Consider the following 18,010-nt stretch of genomic DNA (forward strand, 5'->3'; position numbering starts at 1 on the left):
TAGTTGCTGTACAGCTAACATTAAGTGAAGACGATTATTATCTAAAGGTTTTTCTTAGCAGATAGTTTAACGGCGGGGTTACTCAATCTGAGTTCTAGTTGAGCTTCGTGAAATTGAAATATTTTTAACTGACCAACTAGATTTTTTTGATGCAGGTTATCGTTTTCATGAGTAAAGTTTTTGAATCTGACAAAATATTTGTGTATTAGTGGAGCTTAATGCTTTTTAAAAAAAATACTGTTAAGTACATTATATTAAGTACTAAATTCACTCTTTGTAATTACACAGTTCTGCGGTCAGGAGTAGTAAGCCATGCAAGAGGCTCAGCATATATTGAGATGCAAAAGACCAAGGTCACATGTGCTGTGTATCCTTGAAATGAAGTGTAGATTCACGTGACTGTACTCTCAAAATCCATGCTCCGCTTGCTACTATCTCCTAGTTGATCCCTACAACAGAGGCTGTTTCCTATGGAAAGTAGGATCTTTTCATATTCTGCTCTCACTTTATGCAACTAACTTCCATACAATATTACCGTAAAAACTCGTGTATAAGCCGCACTCGTAGATAAGCCGCACACCCAAATTTCAAGCATGATTTTGAGAAAAAAATAAAACCTGGCGGAAAAATGCCCAGTTGATTGTGAAAAAAATGCTGGATTATGAGGAAATTTCAACAATCAATAAAGCTATAAAAGTTGATTCCTTGAGCCTTTCTGATCGATGTGCAGGATGTATACTATAAACACATAAACGGAAAACACTTCAGTCTTACCCAGAATTTTAGAACTTTATAGAATAAACATCATTTCTGCCAACTTTAACATTTTTTATCTTTTTCTGCCATTCGTTGACAGGTATTTCTTCGTTCATCACTGTTTTTACATCAAATTTTGCACCTGATTTTGCGCTGTGTTCGTGAAAGCGTTCGTAGCTTAGTAACCAGGCACTAGTATCCAGGCCCATCGCCAAAAGACACGTAGAACGCCTGGGGGTTTAAAATTATTCACCGACGAAAAGCTTGGTTTTCGTCGCTGTTTTGAGAGGAAAAACTTTTTCAAAATGATCAGTCCCCTTGTTATTTTTTTTGTGAGGATAGTAAAGAGCTGCTTTGTCGCTTATATGGAGCAATTTTTCAGTTTTATGCGCCAAAATGCGCAGAAGATGTGGAGGATGCAGTGTGAGCGATTTATGCAGATTTATGTGGACCCGCACGGCCGCACCACCGCATCCTGTCAGATGCCCTGTTAAAAATTGCATGCAATGGTCTCGTAGATAAGCCGCACCCACGATTTTGAGCCCAAAATTTCGGCAAAAAAGTGCGGCTTATACACGAGTTTTTACGGTAAATCTGCAAGCTCCATAGGGGCTTTTAAAGTTCAACGAAAAACTTCATTATAGAAACAATAATGTTACGGGAACTAATTTTGAAAACTATTTTTAGCTATAACTGAGACCTTGATATGTATGGATCCCAGACAGTTAGTTCTTAACAAAAGTTTAGATATGGACCAAGAGAGTCACAGAGACAACAAGAATTTAGTGAAAAGGTTGGTCCAGTTTATAATAAATTGTCTTGTTGAAATAAAAGTAATGGTTCATGTAGTGACAATAGTCAAAGGAAGACTGTTGTCAGTGACTCATGTTTTGACGATATTTTAAATGGACTAGTAAAAAGTAAAATTATACCGTAAAATTCACGTTATAAGCCCCCCGCTTATAACCCCCCCCCCCCCCGTTATAGGCCCATCTACCTGGAAACAATAAAAATACATCCGGTTAAAGGTCCCCCCCCCTCTATCAACACTGCTGTGGCTTGTTTTGAAACATTTTCTTTATTCCACTTAAAAGCCCCTCCATTTATAAGCCCACCCAAAACCCCTTTAGTTATGAAGTTGTATAAGCCCAGGGCTTATAACTAGAATTCTACGGTACTATGTCAGACTGTTCTTAGCTCTTTGTTCATTACATTTGGTTTAATTAATAGACATGTTAGTAGTAATAGACAAAAGGTTAAAGTCAGGCAAAGTGAATTTGCTGGACTAAGGGCACATTCACTTCTGTTCTGTGTGACTGTATACTGGACAGCTTAAGGTGACTCGATCGAAATAAATGACGGGCTGTATGTCTGTCAAAAACTTCTAATAACTTCACCATTTCTGACTCGATTTCCTTCAAACTTTCGCCTTTTACTCGAAATTTATCGAAGAATAATACGCACGTCAATATGTCGATGTAATTATCGTGAGTTTTGCGCGATGTTAACTTTATGGATCACACCTATTTGGATAAAACTGCTATTTACAGAAAACTGAGCGCTAGGATTTCGTTTAAACTACTGCAATTAGCTCATTATAACATCTTATTATGACTCTCCAAGTTTCCGAGAAATCGTCGGAACAGAAACCTCGATACAATTTGATCATCAAAAAGTTGATCTCGAGCAAACTTCGAGGCTGGGAATGCTCCAGCGCTTCCACATCTCGCCCAAAAATTCCATAACCGAAGACAAAGAAAATTCAATTCATCAGTTTTGTTAGCTCCAAATCACATTCAGCTATTTGCAGCGATTAAAAAAATGAGCAAATACTATAAACTCACAATTTGCGTCAAAATGTAGGAAGGTCGCCAAATTAACGTTTTTCTAAATTACATGAAAACTAACCGTACGAATTCCTTAAAACAACCGGAACATTAAATTGAACATCTTACACAAACTTTGTGCTACTCTACGTTTCTGGAGCTGCCTTTATATGGACGAATTAATATTTTAAAGTGAAGCACTACTCCAACTCTCTATTGAACACGGCCATGTTGTCGTTTGAATTCTACAGCTGACGCTATGCAAATTGCCTTGAATTTGATGAGAATTTGAAGAATTCACACATGGATAAGGGGGGTGCATTTTACCCCATAAGACAGCGGTTATTTGAATAACAATAAACAGACTACAATGTGTTAATTTCAACTTTAGTACCAACCCTTTTCAAATTTCATGTGGCATAAATTAGGGACACCTCTTACATCAGAACATGAAGCAACTGAACACTGTCAATGCTCCCCCCTTATCCATGTGCAAATTTTTCAAATTCTCGTAAATTCCAAGTAAATTTGCATAGCGTTAGCTGCGGAATCCAAACAACAACATGGCCATGTTCTCACAATTACCCACAATAGGGTTGGAGTAGTGCTTCACTTTAAAACATTATTTCATCCAAATCAAGGCAGCTCCAGAAACGTAAAGCAGCGCAAAGTTTGTGTAAGATGATCAATTTAATGGTCCGGTTGTTTTAAGCAATTCGTACGGTTAGTTTTTATGTAATTTAGAAAAACGTAAATTTGGCGACCTTCCTACATTTTGACGCAAATGGTGAGTTTATAGTATTTGCTCAAACTTTTTCATCGCTGCAAATAGCTGAATGTGATTTGGAGCTAACAAAACTGATGAATTGAACTTTCCTTGTCTTCGGTTATGGTACTTTTGGACCAAATGTGGAAGCGCTGGAGCGTTCCAAGCCTCGAAGTTTGCTCGAGATTAACTTTTTGATGATCAAATTGTATCGAGGTTTCTGTTCCGACGATTTCTTGGAAACTTGGAGAGTCATAATAAGATGTTATAATGAGATAATTGCAGTAGTTGTTAACGAAATCCTAGCGCTCAGTTTTCTGTAAATAGCAGTTTTATCCAAATAGGTGTGTTCAATAAAGTTAACATCGCGCAAAACTCGCAATCATTACATCGACATATTGACGTGCGTATTATTCTTCGATAAATTGCGAGTAAAATGCGAAAGTTTGAAGGAAATCGAGTCAGAAATGGTGAAGTTATTAGAAGTTTTTGACAGACATACAGCACGTCATTTATTTCGATCGAGTCACCTTAAAATGCACACCATAATTTTTTGGGTCCACTTAAACCATAATTAGATCCATCTAGACTTATAGTATTGAAAAATAATCCTGTTTATGAAGTTACATGCAATTTGATAAAAAAGTGTAAGTTTGATTATCAGAACAACAGTAATTCTGGCTTATATTTCTTCTTTTTTCCTACATATAACGTATATGTACATTCCACTTGGAAGAATTCTTTTTACAAATGAAAAATGCTTTTCCCCATTTTTGTAATTCCGTTTTCAGATCTGCATAGTGCACTGCAAGTATAAATCCAGCAGTTTATGTCTAACACTCCAGGTCTGAATTAATTTGTCTTGTATTTGTACAAAAAATACATGTATGTTCACAACTTTTTTTCTTTATTTTTCTTTCAAAGGGGAAGCTAACATGTGAATTTAAGTTTGCACCATTTTCATGCTGGCAGAGAAGACAACACATGCAGGTGATTCTTTAGTGTCAATGATTCATAAATAAATATTGAATGCAAATTTATTAAGAACATAAATTTTCATTAGTTTGTCGCTGGAAGTCAAGTGAACTATTTTTTCCATATAACATATTTGCATGGAAAAAGTAGCTGGAGAGGCCTGAATCCTGACCGGTTACTTTTTCCACACAAATATTCTATACCCAGTTAGAGGTATATTGTGAAAGGGAAGATTGAAACTTCTTGCAGTTAAAGTAAGTTCACTAAAAATTATCTCATCAGGATTCTGAAGAGAAAGAATTTTCTTCTTTTGTTGTTCAAGCCCTGCAGCCAGCAGTTTGCCTGGTAAGTTGACTGTTTTGCTGGAAAGCAATCCATACAACATGTACATTGTGCAAATGTAATTGAATTAATAATACATTTATATTTAATTTGAACTAAGCCATCTGTTGACAGGCTGTCTTCTTCACCTCACAGGAGAAATTTCCCAAGGCCCAAGTTGATATCTATATCACTGTTTTAGAAAATGATGGAAATGGTAAGTTATTAAAGATGCCTTGAGAGCATGCTATGTAGCCTGTGAACAGGTTGGGTATAAGGGCTGAGAGCTTTTGTGAGCTGAGTGCATTATCACGTTCCACACTTGGCCCCCAAACTCAATTCAGTAGCAAGACTGTTCACAAGTTGCATAAGTGTTGTGCCTTGGATTTAGTTGATTATCAAGACTGCTGTCGTCAGTGCAGTCATTAAAGTTTTTAAGCAGCTGTTACATTGAAGTTTAATTATGATCATCCATTGTATTTCACTCTGTATGCAAGGGTAAATTATAATGTAACACCAATCAACATCTTCACCCGTAACATTGAGTGAACTCAACTGTAACAGGGGTTATAGGCTACGGCCCCTAATGACAGCCCTGATCATCTATAAATTGTGATGGTTCTTTTCTTGTTTTAAAGGATACCTCTAATTCTCTCTGTTCCATGTTTGACATGATTTGGAACAAGCCCTCACTTGTTAAATCTAACTGTTTTTCTCTCCTTTTTGCTTGCTGTACACCAGCCCTCCCTGCAGGGATTATTTGTGCCTCGTTGGCCTTGGGAGAAGCTGGAATTGAAATGTATGACCTTGTCTCTTCCTGTTCTTTGGTAAGGCAACTGTAGTCAGGAGTTTTATGTTAGACTTGAACAGCCCCCTTACAGTCTCTGCAAGCCAGTTTCCATGGAACGATTGATTGTTAATCGATTCAGTATTTAAACTTGAAAATGCTTCTGTTTCAAAAATCTTAGGTTCAGAAAGGTGCCACATCACTGATGGATCCAACATTTCAAGAGGTACAGTCATGACAATCTTGATCTAAAATCTTTTGCAAAAAAAATTGAAACACTAACATAAACTATTATTTAATGTGTGACATTGGGAAAATTACCAGAAATTTTCTGGGGGAGCATGCCCCCCAAACCCCTAGAAGTTTGGCCCTCCACACCTCGCTGATGCTGCTTCGGGGTAATTCAATTTCACACTCCTTACCAACCAAACAACTTGGCATCTATGGAAACTGGAAGTAAACGGTATGGGAAATGGGAGGTTTGGTCCCCCCTCCCTGTTCCCCCTCCACACTTTAGCTGAATTGTAAAAAGAGAACAAAATATAAACTTATAAGTAAATTAGTATCGCTACAAGTATGTAAATAAATGTACATTCTGTCAACATTATTATTTTACCAGAGCTCATCATTAGAAGTTGATGGCAAAGTCACTGTTGCATTCCTTCCCACTATGAATGTTGTATCTGGTTTGTTACAAGATGGTGAACTGACCCATGAACAGTCAATCAAGGTACTAATATGAGTTCAGCTTTAATGATAAAATTTGAGTAAGGGTGCTCCTCCCCCAGGGGGTGGTTTATGTGCTTGGTTTGGAGTATGATGATTCCACCCCCCCCCCCCCTCCCACGTTTTAAAATGCTCTGCTGCCTCTGCAGGACACTGTAGTTGCACAGTGCCTAGCTGCATTACAGTATAGAAACTGAAGTTGAAGTTTGGGAGAATGAAAAATGCTGTGGTAGCAGTACTAGTACAGTTCCTACAATGTGTTATTTTTTACTCTTTTTTTGCAGGCTGTAAAATGTTGCATGGAAGGTTGTGCACGAACCTATCCAGTTCTTCAAGATGCTCTTGTTCACACTGTAAAGCGAACTGTCAAATCCAAACAAAGGAGCTAATTTTAAAACAGTGTAACAGAGTATTATTGAAGGATATCCTAATGTTAGCAGAAACAGCAGCTTATAGCAGTGTTGTGGAGCGAGGCCCTACCACACATGGGACGTGTCCTGCTCAGACAGGGATTATCACTTTTAAGTGCACAGTTGACGTTTGCAGTCAAGAGCTGTGGTCTCAGGGCCACAAACTCTAAGGAAAATGTGAATGTTTTATCTCCTGGCTTAATTAAGTGATTAGCGAGACCTGATTTGTCCTTACAATATTAATGTGTGATTCCAGAAAATGTCCATACTCCCCCCACAGAAGGGATTGGAAACTCCTAGGGGTGGGGTGGGAGTTGTCTCAAAGGGCAAAAACTTTAAGGAAGTGTATGAGGCTTAATTGGAATTTCCAGAGGGGTGTGTGTGTGTGTGTGGGGGGGGGGGGGGGCTGAGGAAAAATCCCTGCCACGGGGGAGGTATATGGATAATTTATGGAACTACACAATGCATTCAATTTGGAAAGCAGGCGGGTTGATGAGAATAAAGAAGTTCATAAACTAGACATGTAGATGTCTTGATGTACCCCTGGTTTTTTAAAAAGAAACTTGTGCCAATTAGTATGGGAAATTAACCCTCTGACATACAAGGGGGGAGTGGATGCCCGCCCTCGCATTGGTTTTTGGTAATTTTCAAGGGGATTTACTCTATAATGGGGACATTTTCAGTAGCTTTTCATTCATCCTATGTGCAAGTTTTGATATGTCAACCATGTGTCCATGATTGTTGATGTTACCATGGCTAAAAATCATCACTAATTTTTTTCAAGTGTTACATTTAACATTCCATAAGCATTCTGGCTTGATTTTGCATTAAATTTTCATAATTAATTTTCTGACTTTCTGAAAAAAAAAATGGTGAAATCCAAGATAGGGGATTCAACAAATTTATGTCATCTTGTAGAGTGAGGATTTCTACTCAGTGCAAAATAGTTAAGCTCAGCATTAATAGAAAAAAAACCCTTGGGAGGGGGTCACCCCCTCCTGTACCATGGAAGGGGGGGGGGGGGGGGGGTAAGGACTTGCTTGTACGTCCAAGGGTTAAATGTGATCAGCAGAGTTGACCATTTCATAGTCATTGTCCTTTCACTTTGGTCAGCACCAGGAATTGTGACCTCTGGCTAATATATATTTGAATTTAAAAGTCCATGCTTCACAGTTTCAACTTTAGTTGGTTGACAAACATATTAAGAACCAAGAAAAATTTAATACTGCTCGACGTTTCGGAGTCATCTTGACTCCATTATCAAGAGACTTGTACAGTATGCAACTAAGGAACGTTAGGTCGTTCTTTGTTTTATGCTTATTTTGTAGCGTTCCTTATTTGCATACTGTACAAGTCTCTTGATAATGGGAGTCAAGATGTCTCCGAAACGTCGAGCAGTATTAAATTTTTCTTGGTTCTTCTTATGTATTTGCTGTAGCAAATCCCTGCTGGACAAACATATTACCGATTAAAAAAGAAAATCTTCCTTGGCCAGAGGTTATGAGTCTAAGGGGCTGACCAAAAGGATTGTAGCCCTGACTCTGATTGTTCAAAGATAGCGTAGTTTGTTTTCTGAACACTAATCCACAGGACAGACATTTATCTAAAGGCTCGATTTCCAGCCGCTTTTCAGGAAAATGAGCCACTGGACTCGAGAAGGCGGCAGAAATCGAGCCTATGATTTATCTGGAGGATAGCATTATCCCGCACCCTTTGAACAACAGGCCCTGGCAACTAGCTTGTGAAGTAAACACAGATGGAAACAACAGCCAGAGATCTGGGGATGAGAAATCACAAGGGTCTGTGTTATAGTAGTCTCCCTCGCAGCCGTTCTTAGTGTCGTCACGCAAAATTTTGCGTGACGACACTAAGAGCGGCTGTGAGGGAGACTAGTGTTATAGAGGCTGATTAGTAAGGAAATTTTTTTTTTGCTTGACATGTAAATAAGTGTTGATTGCTAAATAACACATACAAAGGACAATGAAAAATGCAGATTAAAACAACATTCCACAAACATTTTTTATTTGTTGAAATAGGACAGTGACTTTTTCCTTTTTTTAAATTATTTATTCAAAAATGGAAAAAAATTGAAAGTGATTCTTTTTGGCTGCATTTCATTCACATTATGCTTGTGTTCTTTGTAGAAATGTACATACAATAAAAATAAAAAAATGTAAAAAATTACTGCCTGTTTATTTTCTAACATTGCAATTGAAAGTAAAATGCGAAAGTTAGAAAGTAAGACTTAACGAAAAAGTGAATTACAAAATAAGTGTAGGTATCATTAATTTTATCAGTTGGTTCTGATAGGTAAAGTAAAAATTTAAATAGTTCTCAGAATATTTCACACACAAAAAGAAAAGCCTTCTTTTCATAACTTAAGTTCCCAAAAAAGCTTTTTCTTCCACTTGTATAATGTATTAACCTTGATAAATGGAGAAAAAGCTTTTTCATTTATGTTTCCCTAGCCTCTGTCATCGAAGTATTAACAAAAATATATCAATCCATTCATAAGGATCAATGTGACTGTTATACCATTAAGTAAATTAATATTATCTGAACTTATTAATAAATTCTTCATCTCCAGCTCAAACGACCTTTTTACTTCTAACTTTTCGAGGAATTGGTGCTGCAAGTTCTGCAATTCTAGGTGTTGCTTGTGCTGCTTTGGCTCCTTGTGAGACTTTCCACGCATTAGCATCATAATCCTCATTGTATTGGCTGCGACTCTTTGGTCTTGCCAGCTGCTGTACTCTGAGAGAAGGAAGTGCCTTTTGGGCTGACTGTGACACTTCCCAGATCACAGGCCGCCCTTCTTGGTAGCTTCGATGTGGTTGCTTGGGATTTGAAAGAACAAGAACTCTTTCTGGTGTTGACGCATTTTTCGCAGCTTCTGTTAAATCGGATTCCCATTCGCTCCAATCCCAATCACTATTTGGCTTGATTTTTAAGGGAGCATAAGTTTTTGCTTGTGCCAGAAACTCTATACGTTGCGAGGGCTCTGCTTTCATGGCTGTTTCACTGACAACTGTTTGAACTTGCCTACATTGTTGATAATCTCGATGAAGAGCTTTTGGTTCTGACAGGGTTTCAACTCGCCCTGATGCTGTGGCTTTCATTGCTGCCTCACTGACTGGCCATATAGCACTTTTCCTGTGGAGTACAATAAAGTCATACTTTCTCACTAAGATGCCAACATCCGTGACAAAAACAATAAAACTAATAAAAACAACAAAATGATGCTCTTTTGGGAGGTGACACATGGTGCAGTGATGTGCAGTGTACTTCAGGGACCATGCTTATTGTGCTGTGTTCTTGGGCATTACATGCTATAAAGCACTCACCGTGTGCATGCCTCACTCAACCCAGGTTCCGGTTGTTCAAAAAGTGGATAATGCTTTCCACCGGATAAATCGCTATCCAGCGGATAAGTGATAGTGATTTATCTGGAGGATAGTGTTATCCACCCTTCAAACAACCAGGGCCTGTCTATAAACCCGGCTGCAGCCATAACGGGTTGGTGGTGGCCTAATGGTTCATTATATGCTGTACTCTACAGTTTAGATTGAGCATCCTGGTTTGAGCCTTGGCTTTTGGACAAGACACAGGGAATTCATTTACTGTATTTTCTTGATTAAATGCCCCTGGCTTTTGTTTCAAACTTAGCCTGGTGGGCCCGGCATTTATTTGACTCCTGCAGTTTATTTAAGTCCGATGTTTATCAAGCAGCGGTTTTTATTCATTATTTTTGACAAACATGTACCCGACTGTTTAATATACCTACAGCTTATTACCGGTATACACCCAGAAAATACCTAAGGGCGTATTTTCAACTTCACCTTAGAGACCCGGCATTTATTTATTTATTGGGCGTTTAATTGAGAAAATATGGTAATTTGTACCCAGACCTTTCATACTCTGTTGATTTGTACCCACATTCAGTTGGTAATCACATGTAGCATGGGTCTGGAGGGGGACAGGGGGGTCTGAACCTCTCGCCTCCTGTACCTTTTCCTTCCGCCTCCCGACCCTGAAACAAAAAGTCCCTGGGTACGAAATGACTGGCAAGCAGACACAGTTGTTTCGAGCTTTGTAAAAATCTTTTGTAAAGTAACTAATACTGCATTAAACCACTTTTAAATGCTGGGTAGCTTTCTCTTGCCAAAAAACAACAACAACAACAAACCACAATGTTTGTTTGGTGGGTTCAAATGGTATGAAAAGACAGATTCTGAAAACCTTACCTGTCGCCAACATATTCTCTGTGAAGTTGCTTGCTATACACAAGTTGTGCTTGTCTGTCACTTAACACTGTTGATTTGTAAGGAAAATCAAGAGAAAATATTAAAATAAATCAGGCATTATTTAAAGATCTAGGTGAGCTTATTTTTTTCTAAAAATAACCAAATTGAATACAGCATATTTGATACCCTACTTGCATATAATATTTAATATATTTGTTAGCCAGTTCCATTAAAGCTAAAATGTGAGTTGCCACATTCAAGTAATTTATTATTTATAGTGTACATGTACTAGCTCTTACTCTAACTGCACATACATGTACGTATAAATTTTATTTAATTCAACAGGAAAAACATTTTTCCCGTAATAATATTCCTCCTGCTTTTATACTTAATCTAATAAGATTTATTTTTTTTCATTTATATTTTTAGCTGTTCTGATCGTGATAGTCGGTTCTGGTTGCTAAGAACCCGAGTTAATGTTTCCTTAAACTATCAAGGTAAATCAATTAAAACAACACGTTCCATCTGAGTTGCGACAGAAGCCGGCGTTTTTTTCCTCTGTTTTATATTGAATATTTGATATAAAAATATACGTTACCACTCTTGGTCGGTTCTATGTTATCCCAGTCCTTGGCTAAATTGTTATCCCAGTAAACTGATCGCCTAAAAATGCAAAGAAACAATAAGTTATATTGTATTTCCGATTTGGAGTCTGCAGATGTCGCAACACATTGCAAGCATGCCATGTTCCGAGCACGAAGTCAAATTCAATATTCCTGCCTTTAAGTTGAATCCAGACGTAACATCATTCGATTCTTCTGATCTCCAGCAACTGAAGCATCATCGTACAAGAGAGATCAAGAGGCAATTTAACCAAAGTGACCCCTATGGAGTTTCACGAATATCGCAAAATTAAACATGAAACAATGCATGCCTGCGGGAAGGAATGTTGCCAATCTTGTTGCCGCGAAGTCGAGAACAACACTTCGTAAAGCTGATTTATGATACCTAAGCACTAGATGATAAATCGCAGAGTTGATTACAAGGTAAATCGGCTAGATTTCTTACCTCTCTTCGATAAACCCAACCGGAACTGGCTTAGGTCGAGACAGGGTGTCTATTCTCCGTGTTTCAGCTGAGGTAGGAAGGAATAAAATCAGTTCAAACTCGGTCAAACTTTAATTTAAACCGCAAAATGATCCAAACTTACTCGTTGCAGCCATATTGTCTTGGTCTTCGGCTGTAGCCGGATTTTGTTTGTCTTTCTCTTGTTCTGTGCTTTCCATGTTTGTGTTGACCTTCTAATGAATCGTCTCTATGAACGCTTTAGCAACTTGCTGCATGGCATGGCAACAAGCAAGCTGAAGCCGCGAACGGTCAGCGGATATACCCATGAGATCAAAGATGGGCAACAAAATGGCGGCCATGTACTCTGGCTTTGCTGGGAATCTAGTGCGCTTGCCAACGGTTGAGCAGCTATCTCCGCGTGTTTTACGCATTTTAGGGTGTAATCCCAGCCCTATGACGCTTCAAGGAACTAATACGTATCTTATAGGGACTGGCAAAAGGTATTTATTTCTATTCTATAAAACGCGCGCTTATTTGATAGGGGCAATAATTTGTCCTGGCTGGCAAATTTTAACCTTATTTATTTTTTTAAAGTAAGCTTACTTAACACAAGGATATACCGGTATAGTCTCAGATGGGGAGGGAAATGTTGCCTTAAAAATTGTATATAATAATTATTTTAAAGGCAACTATGTCTTGGATGTTAAATTTCATGAAAAAAATTAATGGAATAGCATAATATTAGTCAAAGTACTGGTATGTCTTTATAATTTTAACTTGTTAACTCGTTTCATTTCTTGTTTACTGCGTTTTCTGTAGCCGGATATTGATTGATACAGGAAGTGGAGGCTCAAATGAATACGTAGCACATCTCAAAGAAGAACTTTCTAACAATGATTCCAGTATACAAGAGATTCTTGTCACGCACTGGCACCCAGATCATGTAGGAGGGATTGCTGATGTTCTGAAGTGCACAAAAAATCCAGGTATGCAGTTTGACATCAGTTGCGTGAAGTCACACCATCTCATAACATCCGGCAAAGCCTTGACTGTTGATTGAGCAGAATTTGAATATTATTGCAAGGGTGCAGTAATATGCCATATTCAATGAAGGCAAATAAATTAAGTTGCATTTTTGGCTGCTGTCAATCATCAAAACAGACCTCTCAGGAAACAGATGTTCACTTTTTCTGGTTCAAAAGGTCTGTCATATGTCAGTTGCGATTGGTAGATTTCATCTATGCCAACTGGTCTCCCGGATTATCCGGGAGTCCCCGAATACAGACCGATCTCCCGGTCTCCCGTACGGGCGTCAATCTCCCGGAACAGGGTCTAAAAATGCGTGGTACCTTATTTTGGCCAAATCTGGGAGAAAATTAATTTTTGACGCATTTTTGTGGATGACTCGGTGAAGCTCTATCTTTGTGCCGTTTTGAGTTTAGAAGAGGCCGGCGGCCCCGGATCTCGATTTTTTTAGGTTGGCATCTCTGAGATTTGAAATATCCATTTTGTTTGTTTCTGTTTTCATGGCTGTCTCCATTATTATGATTGATGACAGCAAAAAACTTATTCCCAATAAAATTGTTAGTTGGGTTTATTTTGAACTTTAGAGTTTGTGTGGTATTGAAAGGTAAAGTAATGTGACTTTTATCCATGGTGTCAAATCACAGACTAATAAAAGAAAGATGGTATATGCATGTAGATTGATTGAATGAGGGCTGCTCACTACCTTACCTGGTAAAATTACAGGTCATCTAAGAATTTCAAAGCTCCCTCAGGAGGGTGTCGCAGAACAGATCAGTGGTCACACTGGAAACAGTTACAACTACCTCAAGGATGGAGATGAAATAGTAACAGAAGGAGCAACACTAACGGCTTTTCACACTCCTGGTCACACAACAGATCACATGATACTCTATCTGAAAGAGGAAAATGCTGTCTTTTCTGGAGATTGTATTCTAGGTCAGGGCACTGCCGTAAGTAAAATATGGCCCTTTCAGGGTCAGCCAGGGGGGAAGGGGGAACAATTAAAATTTCCGTACCAAAAAATTAAAAAAAAAATAAAAAAAATTTTTTATACCAAAAAAAACAAATTAAAAAATATATATATAAGTATATATAAAAAAATTATTAAAAAAAACCCCATACATGGTGCCTTTTACACTTCATAAAGCAGAGTGCTGTTATTCAGTTCCTATCTGCTCCCAGCGGGTGGGGTGTGGGTTGGGTAGTCACTCTCGCAAGGTCTCACATGAATGGCTTGCTACCTTTTTTAAATACAACAGAACAAACAACAAAAACAATGCCCCTAGCCTCCAAAACAATAGCAACTGCTACACTAAAGGACAAATAAAATTACAAGATTGCAAGAGCTGGTAAACTTCTGTACAAAATGGAGTCTTCAAGTGCCATTTTGCCAAATCTCTATTGAAGCACTCAGACAGACATGTGGAGCATTTTGTATCCAATCTTAAACTAGTGCTAAGCAGAAAGAAGTACATGTACATGCACCTTTAAAGGCTGTCATACCAGCACAGTCCAATGAGGATCAATCACTCCATGTTTGCTTGGTATTATGATAAGCTGCCTGTCACCTGGCTGACTCAGAAGGCTCCACAGTTTGCACTTGCTAGATGAGCCTTGATCTCATTGGGAAAGGGGAGTTTCAAGATATATAATGCTAAGAAATGTTAACATTGTTTCAATTATTTTCGTCTTTAAAATTGGACCAGCAAAAATTTTTTTTTCTATTGTACATTTTAGAGCTGAAAACTTTGTAGTCCTGGGCCTACATGTATGGGTCTAAAGGCTAGCTACATGTATACCCTTGCCAGTAGTGCGAGTGTGGGCCACTTGACCTAGAGGCAGACTTTAGCTACTTTGATTAACTTAAACATTGCTTAACCTGAGGTACCATTCTGCAATTCCAGGTGTTTGAGGATCTTTTCACATACATGAAGTCATTAGAAGTCATCTTGAATCTGTCTCCACATCTTATCTACCCTGGACATGGTCCAGTTGTCGAGGAAGCTGTTACAAAAATCAAGGAATACATCGAACACAGAAACCTAAGAGAAAAACAGGTGTGTACTAATCTCCCATTGATTAGAATCAAAAAAGGTATAATTACGAATAATTGAAGATTGTTTTTAATAAATGGAATAATTATTATTCCACTCTCACTTGTAGGATGTGAGATAGTTATAACCAACTCGGTGCTAGGTGCCTTGTTGGGTATCAATTATCTCATATCCAACGCACACTCATGGATTATTGGTAATTAAAATAGATTTGATTATCTACAAGGCTAAAAAAGGGAATAAACAATTACCTTAAGTATTATAGGAAATTAACGATACCTGTTATTAACAGAACTTTTCTTAAATTTGCGTTAATTTTATTACGCATCAATTTTGTTCGCATTGTTAAAATGCCTCGTTATATTCCTCTAATAAGGTAAAAAGAACCATGATTGCAAACGTTTTCGATGTGTATGCCATCATCAGAAATAAAATAGATTTATAATTTAAGAACGAAAAAACAGTCACCTTTTTTATTTGTTTGTGTTCTGACTATGCAATGATCATGTTCATAGTTACAAGTGTTAACTATAAAATAAACTTTGATAATAATTAATGTATTATTAAATTATTTTATTAGTAACTCAGATGTATTTTCCATTCAGATACTTGATGCTTTAGCAGAAGACCCTGAAAACTTAATAACTGCTATGGACATTGTCAAGAAAGTTTATGTTGTAAGATAAGAATAAATTTGACTGTGTTTATTATTAGACGTATAATATTTAGTAAATTAACTTTAAGAATGTTATGAAGTGTCAAGGAAACCAGTGTTGGAAAGCATTAATAAATTATTACTAAATTCAGACCCACCCCGAGCCTCTTCCACTATCTAGAAAACTGGTGACGGAAATATGCCAGCCAAATAAACACCCACCCCACCCTCACACCTGCACTAAAATAAGATGCGGTAATATAAGTTATATCCTAGTATACCTCCCTGGGACCCACAAGGGGAAAGGTCATTCTCACCTCCCCATCTCCTTTATCCCCAAGTATCGGACTTGTTTTTTGAATTAAACTACTAACGGTACCATGAACCCCTGCCAGCACATTTCAAAGAATTATCAATTTTAACAATTATTTAATGAATTTTTACAGGATACACCTTGGCACCTTCATAAAGCAGCAGAAAGTAATGTGAAACATCATCTCACCAAACTGGAGAAAGAAGGAAGAGCCAGTAAGTTGTCTTAACTTTGAGAACAAAATTCAATATTATTTTTTTTTTTCAATTGAGTGTCGTAAAACCAAAACCAAAGTAATTAATCTAGCCACTGGACACAGTCAATTTAATACACAAATTAGATTTAATTAAATGCTTCTGTAGCATGAAGTGACTAGGAGTATTTCTACTCCCCCTGAATGGGATGTGAACTCATCCATCGCAGGGTTACCTGGTCACCGACAAAACTAAAAACACAAAAAATAAATAAACAACGCACAGAGCAAGAACTGCACAGCGCAGTTAATTATTCAATCGAAATCAATTTTGGCTCCTTGTGGAAGTGTAAGTTATTTTTTTTAATAATTGTTCTTTGTTTTCAGGTTCTATTGAGTCAGACAATGGAAGAAGATGGAAGAGCTCACTTTAGTAATACAGAATTTACATTATAATTATAAATTAAACATCAAGCTTTTTTGTAAGCTTCATCATCATCACCATCATCAATTTTGTCAAATGAATATTTAATATTCATTCAAGCAGAGAGAGGCAATAGGAGTGTCTCCTTACCAAGGCTGTTTCTATTCATAAAAAAATACAGAAAAGGTAAATTATTAAGTAAATTATACTTTTTACCCTTTCTGGGATTATTTCTTTTAAAAATTTCCAGGAAAATAGAAACAGCCTTAGGAGAGAATTGGGCAACGGCTCTTAGCAAGCTATAGGTTATTTTTATTTTTCGTTGTTGTGGAATGCAATAATATACATTTAGAAAACTTTCTTCTTCTGCGCAAATTGGGGAAGAGGGACTTACAGCTGTACAAATTTCATGATGTTTTGGTCAGACTTATACACAAAGAAAGTTAAACTATTTTTCAATCTAAATTGTTAAATTCAAAAGCAATGGATCAGGCGTTTTTAACAATGTGTTGAATATAAAGTTACATGAAAACTGTTAGATGTAAAAAATAGTGAAGAATAATAAGAACTGTTAAAGATGAATTCCAGTCCGTACTGCGCAATCTCGGCTGCAATGTTTATGTGAGCCCACACGAAGGGAATGTTTACAAGCAAAACTAAAAATTCCGCGACAAACTTACCTTTTTCTTCATTATTAACGCCAGATATCCTTGCAGAACAAATATAACGAGTAGAAGAACCTTGACGCTATTTCAAACCGACGTTTCAGCTCATCGGAAACTCTTGAACGAAACGAACTGTAATGGCGGACTAAAAAACATCATGTATGCTGTCACCCAAGTGTAACGTTTCAACGAATTCAAAACAAAAACGTAAACAAACCCCGAGTCTGCGCAGTACGGACTGGAAATCAGCTTTAATAGTTCTTCTGACTAGTATTTTTAAAAGAATAATCGCAATAGTCCAAATAGTAAAGTTAATAACAAATCTGTTCAACAGTGACATGTTCATGTATTAAACAAATCAACAAGCCAAAGGTTTGCATTTTACTAATTCCTAAAATGTAACAGGAGTGTGCCTTAGCACAAGATAATTTAATTTTAAAGTTTTACTAGAAAAGGTGAACTTTGCCAGTGCAAAGTTTAAAAGTAACGACTCCTCAGAAGTAGCAATAAAATTACAAAGTAATTAGCAAAATAATTTGGAAAGTAGTGTGACCCTTCATCATGTAATATATCAAACACGAGAGACAGTGTTTCATCGGAATATCCAAATACTAAAAAGAGAGTTGAAAATATGCCGCGCTGTGGAGTATTTTTGATGAAATTCTAGGTGTTTGGATAGCTGATGAATCACTGTCTCGATTGTTTGTTATATACATGTATTCTCAATCGAAGCAAAAACTATGGAGTAAACGGAAAATAAAATTGTAAAAATCTAAACCAGGTATCCAAACCACCTTCACG

General features: G+C 37.3%; 3 protein-coding genes across 6 annotated transcripts in view; 2 read left to right on the top strand and 1 right to left on the bottom strand.

The window, feature by feature from the left end:
* Positions 1-6,953, top strand: part of LOC144666265 (exosome complex component MTR3-like) — a 93,600-nt gene extending 86,647 nt beyond the window's left edge. For 3 of the 4 annotated variants that reach the window (XM_078527674.1, XM_078527675.1, XM_078527672.1), the window contains exons 3-11: positions 289-367; positions 1,504-1,549; positions 4,273-4,338; positions 4,606-4,668; positions 4,801-4,861; positions 5,386-5,471; positions 5,613-5,657; positions 6,051-6,161; positions 6,442-6,952. In XM_078527674.1, coding sequence (XP_078383800.1) covers positions 289-367; positions 1,504-1,549; positions 4,273-4,338; positions 4,606-4,668; positions 4,801-4,861; positions 5,386-5,471; positions 5,613-5,657; positions 6,051-6,161; positions 6,442-6,546 — 662 coding nt within the window. In that variant the 3' untranslated portion in view covers positions 6,547-6,952. Of the gene's footprint in view, positions 1-288; positions 368-1,503; positions 1,550-4,272; positions 4,339-4,605; positions 4,669-4,800; positions 4,862-5,385; positions 5,472-5,612; positions 5,658-6,050; positions 6,162-6,441 lie in introns of all 4 variants that reach the window. The other variant, XM_078527673.1, reaches the window with a different exon arrangement.
* A 1,608-nt stretch (positions 6,954-8,561) lies between these two features.
* LOC144666262 (uncharacterized) lies at positions 8,562-12,232 on the bottom strand. The gene is made up of 5 exons (XM_078527670.1): positions 12,022-12,232; positions 11,880-11,946; positions 11,410-11,474; positions 10,812-10,878; positions 8,562-9,720 (listed from the first exon to the last, which is right to left on the bottom strand). Exons 1-5 carry the CDS (start codon positions 12,095-12,097, stop codon positions 9,156-9,158), a joined length of 840 nt encoding a protein of 279 aa, XP_078383796.1. The 5' UTR covers positions 12,098-12,232; the 3' UTR covers positions 8,562-9,155.
* Positions 12,204-17,866, top strand: LOC144666256 (endoribonuclease LACTB2-like). The gene is made up of 7 exons (XM_078527659.1): positions 12,204-12,379; positions 12,699-12,865; positions 13,629-13,855; positions 14,810-14,962; positions 15,565-15,636; positions 16,061-16,142; positions 16,508-17,866. Exons 1-7 carry the CDS (start codon positions 12,204-12,206, stop codon positions 16,552-16,554), a joined length of 924 nt encoding a protein of 307 aa, XP_078383785.1. The 3' UTR covers positions 16,555-17,866.
* The last annotated feature ends 144 nt before the right edge of the window (positions 17,867-18,010 follow it).

This window comes from Oculina patagonica, chromosome 9 (assembly GCF_052425735.1).
Source record: "Oculina patagonica isolate OP01 chromosome 9, crgOcupat, whole genome shotgun sequence".
NCBI classification, from domain to species: domain Eukaryota; kingdom Metazoa; phylum Cnidaria; class Anthozoa; order Scleractinia; family Oculinidae; genus Oculina; species Oculina patagonica.

What these genes read in the sequence shown, in the direction of transcription:
- LOC144666262 (XM_078527670.1), bottom strand. Translation starts at nt 12,097, where the DNA reads ATGGAAAGCACAGAACAAGAGAAAGACAAACAAAATCCGGCTACAGCC. An exon ending in GTTGGGTTTATCGAAGAGAG is followed by an intron (nt 11,475 to 11,879) that starts GTAAGAAATCTA and finishes TTGCATTTTTAG; the next exon opens with GCGATCAGTTTACTGGGATA. An exon ending in CATAGAACCGACCAAGAGTG is followed by an intron (nt 10,879 to 11,409) that starts GTAACGTATATT and finishes ACAAATCAACAG; the next exon opens with TGTTAAGTGACAGACAAGCA.
- LOC144666256 (XM_078527659.1), top strand. Translation starts at nt 12,204, where the DNA reads ATGAGATCAAAGATGGGCAACAAAATGGCGGCCATGTACTCTGGCTTT. An exon ending in GAAGTGCACAAAAAATCCAG is followed by an intron (nt 12,866 to 13,628) that starts GTATGCAGTTTG and finishes GTAAAATTACAG; the next exon opens with GTCATCTAAGAATTTCAAAG. An exon ending in TTGTCAAGAAAGTTTATGTT is followed by an intron (nt 15,637 to 16,060) that starts GTAAGATAAGAA and finishes GAATTTTTACAG; the next exon opens with GATACACCTTGGCACCTTCA.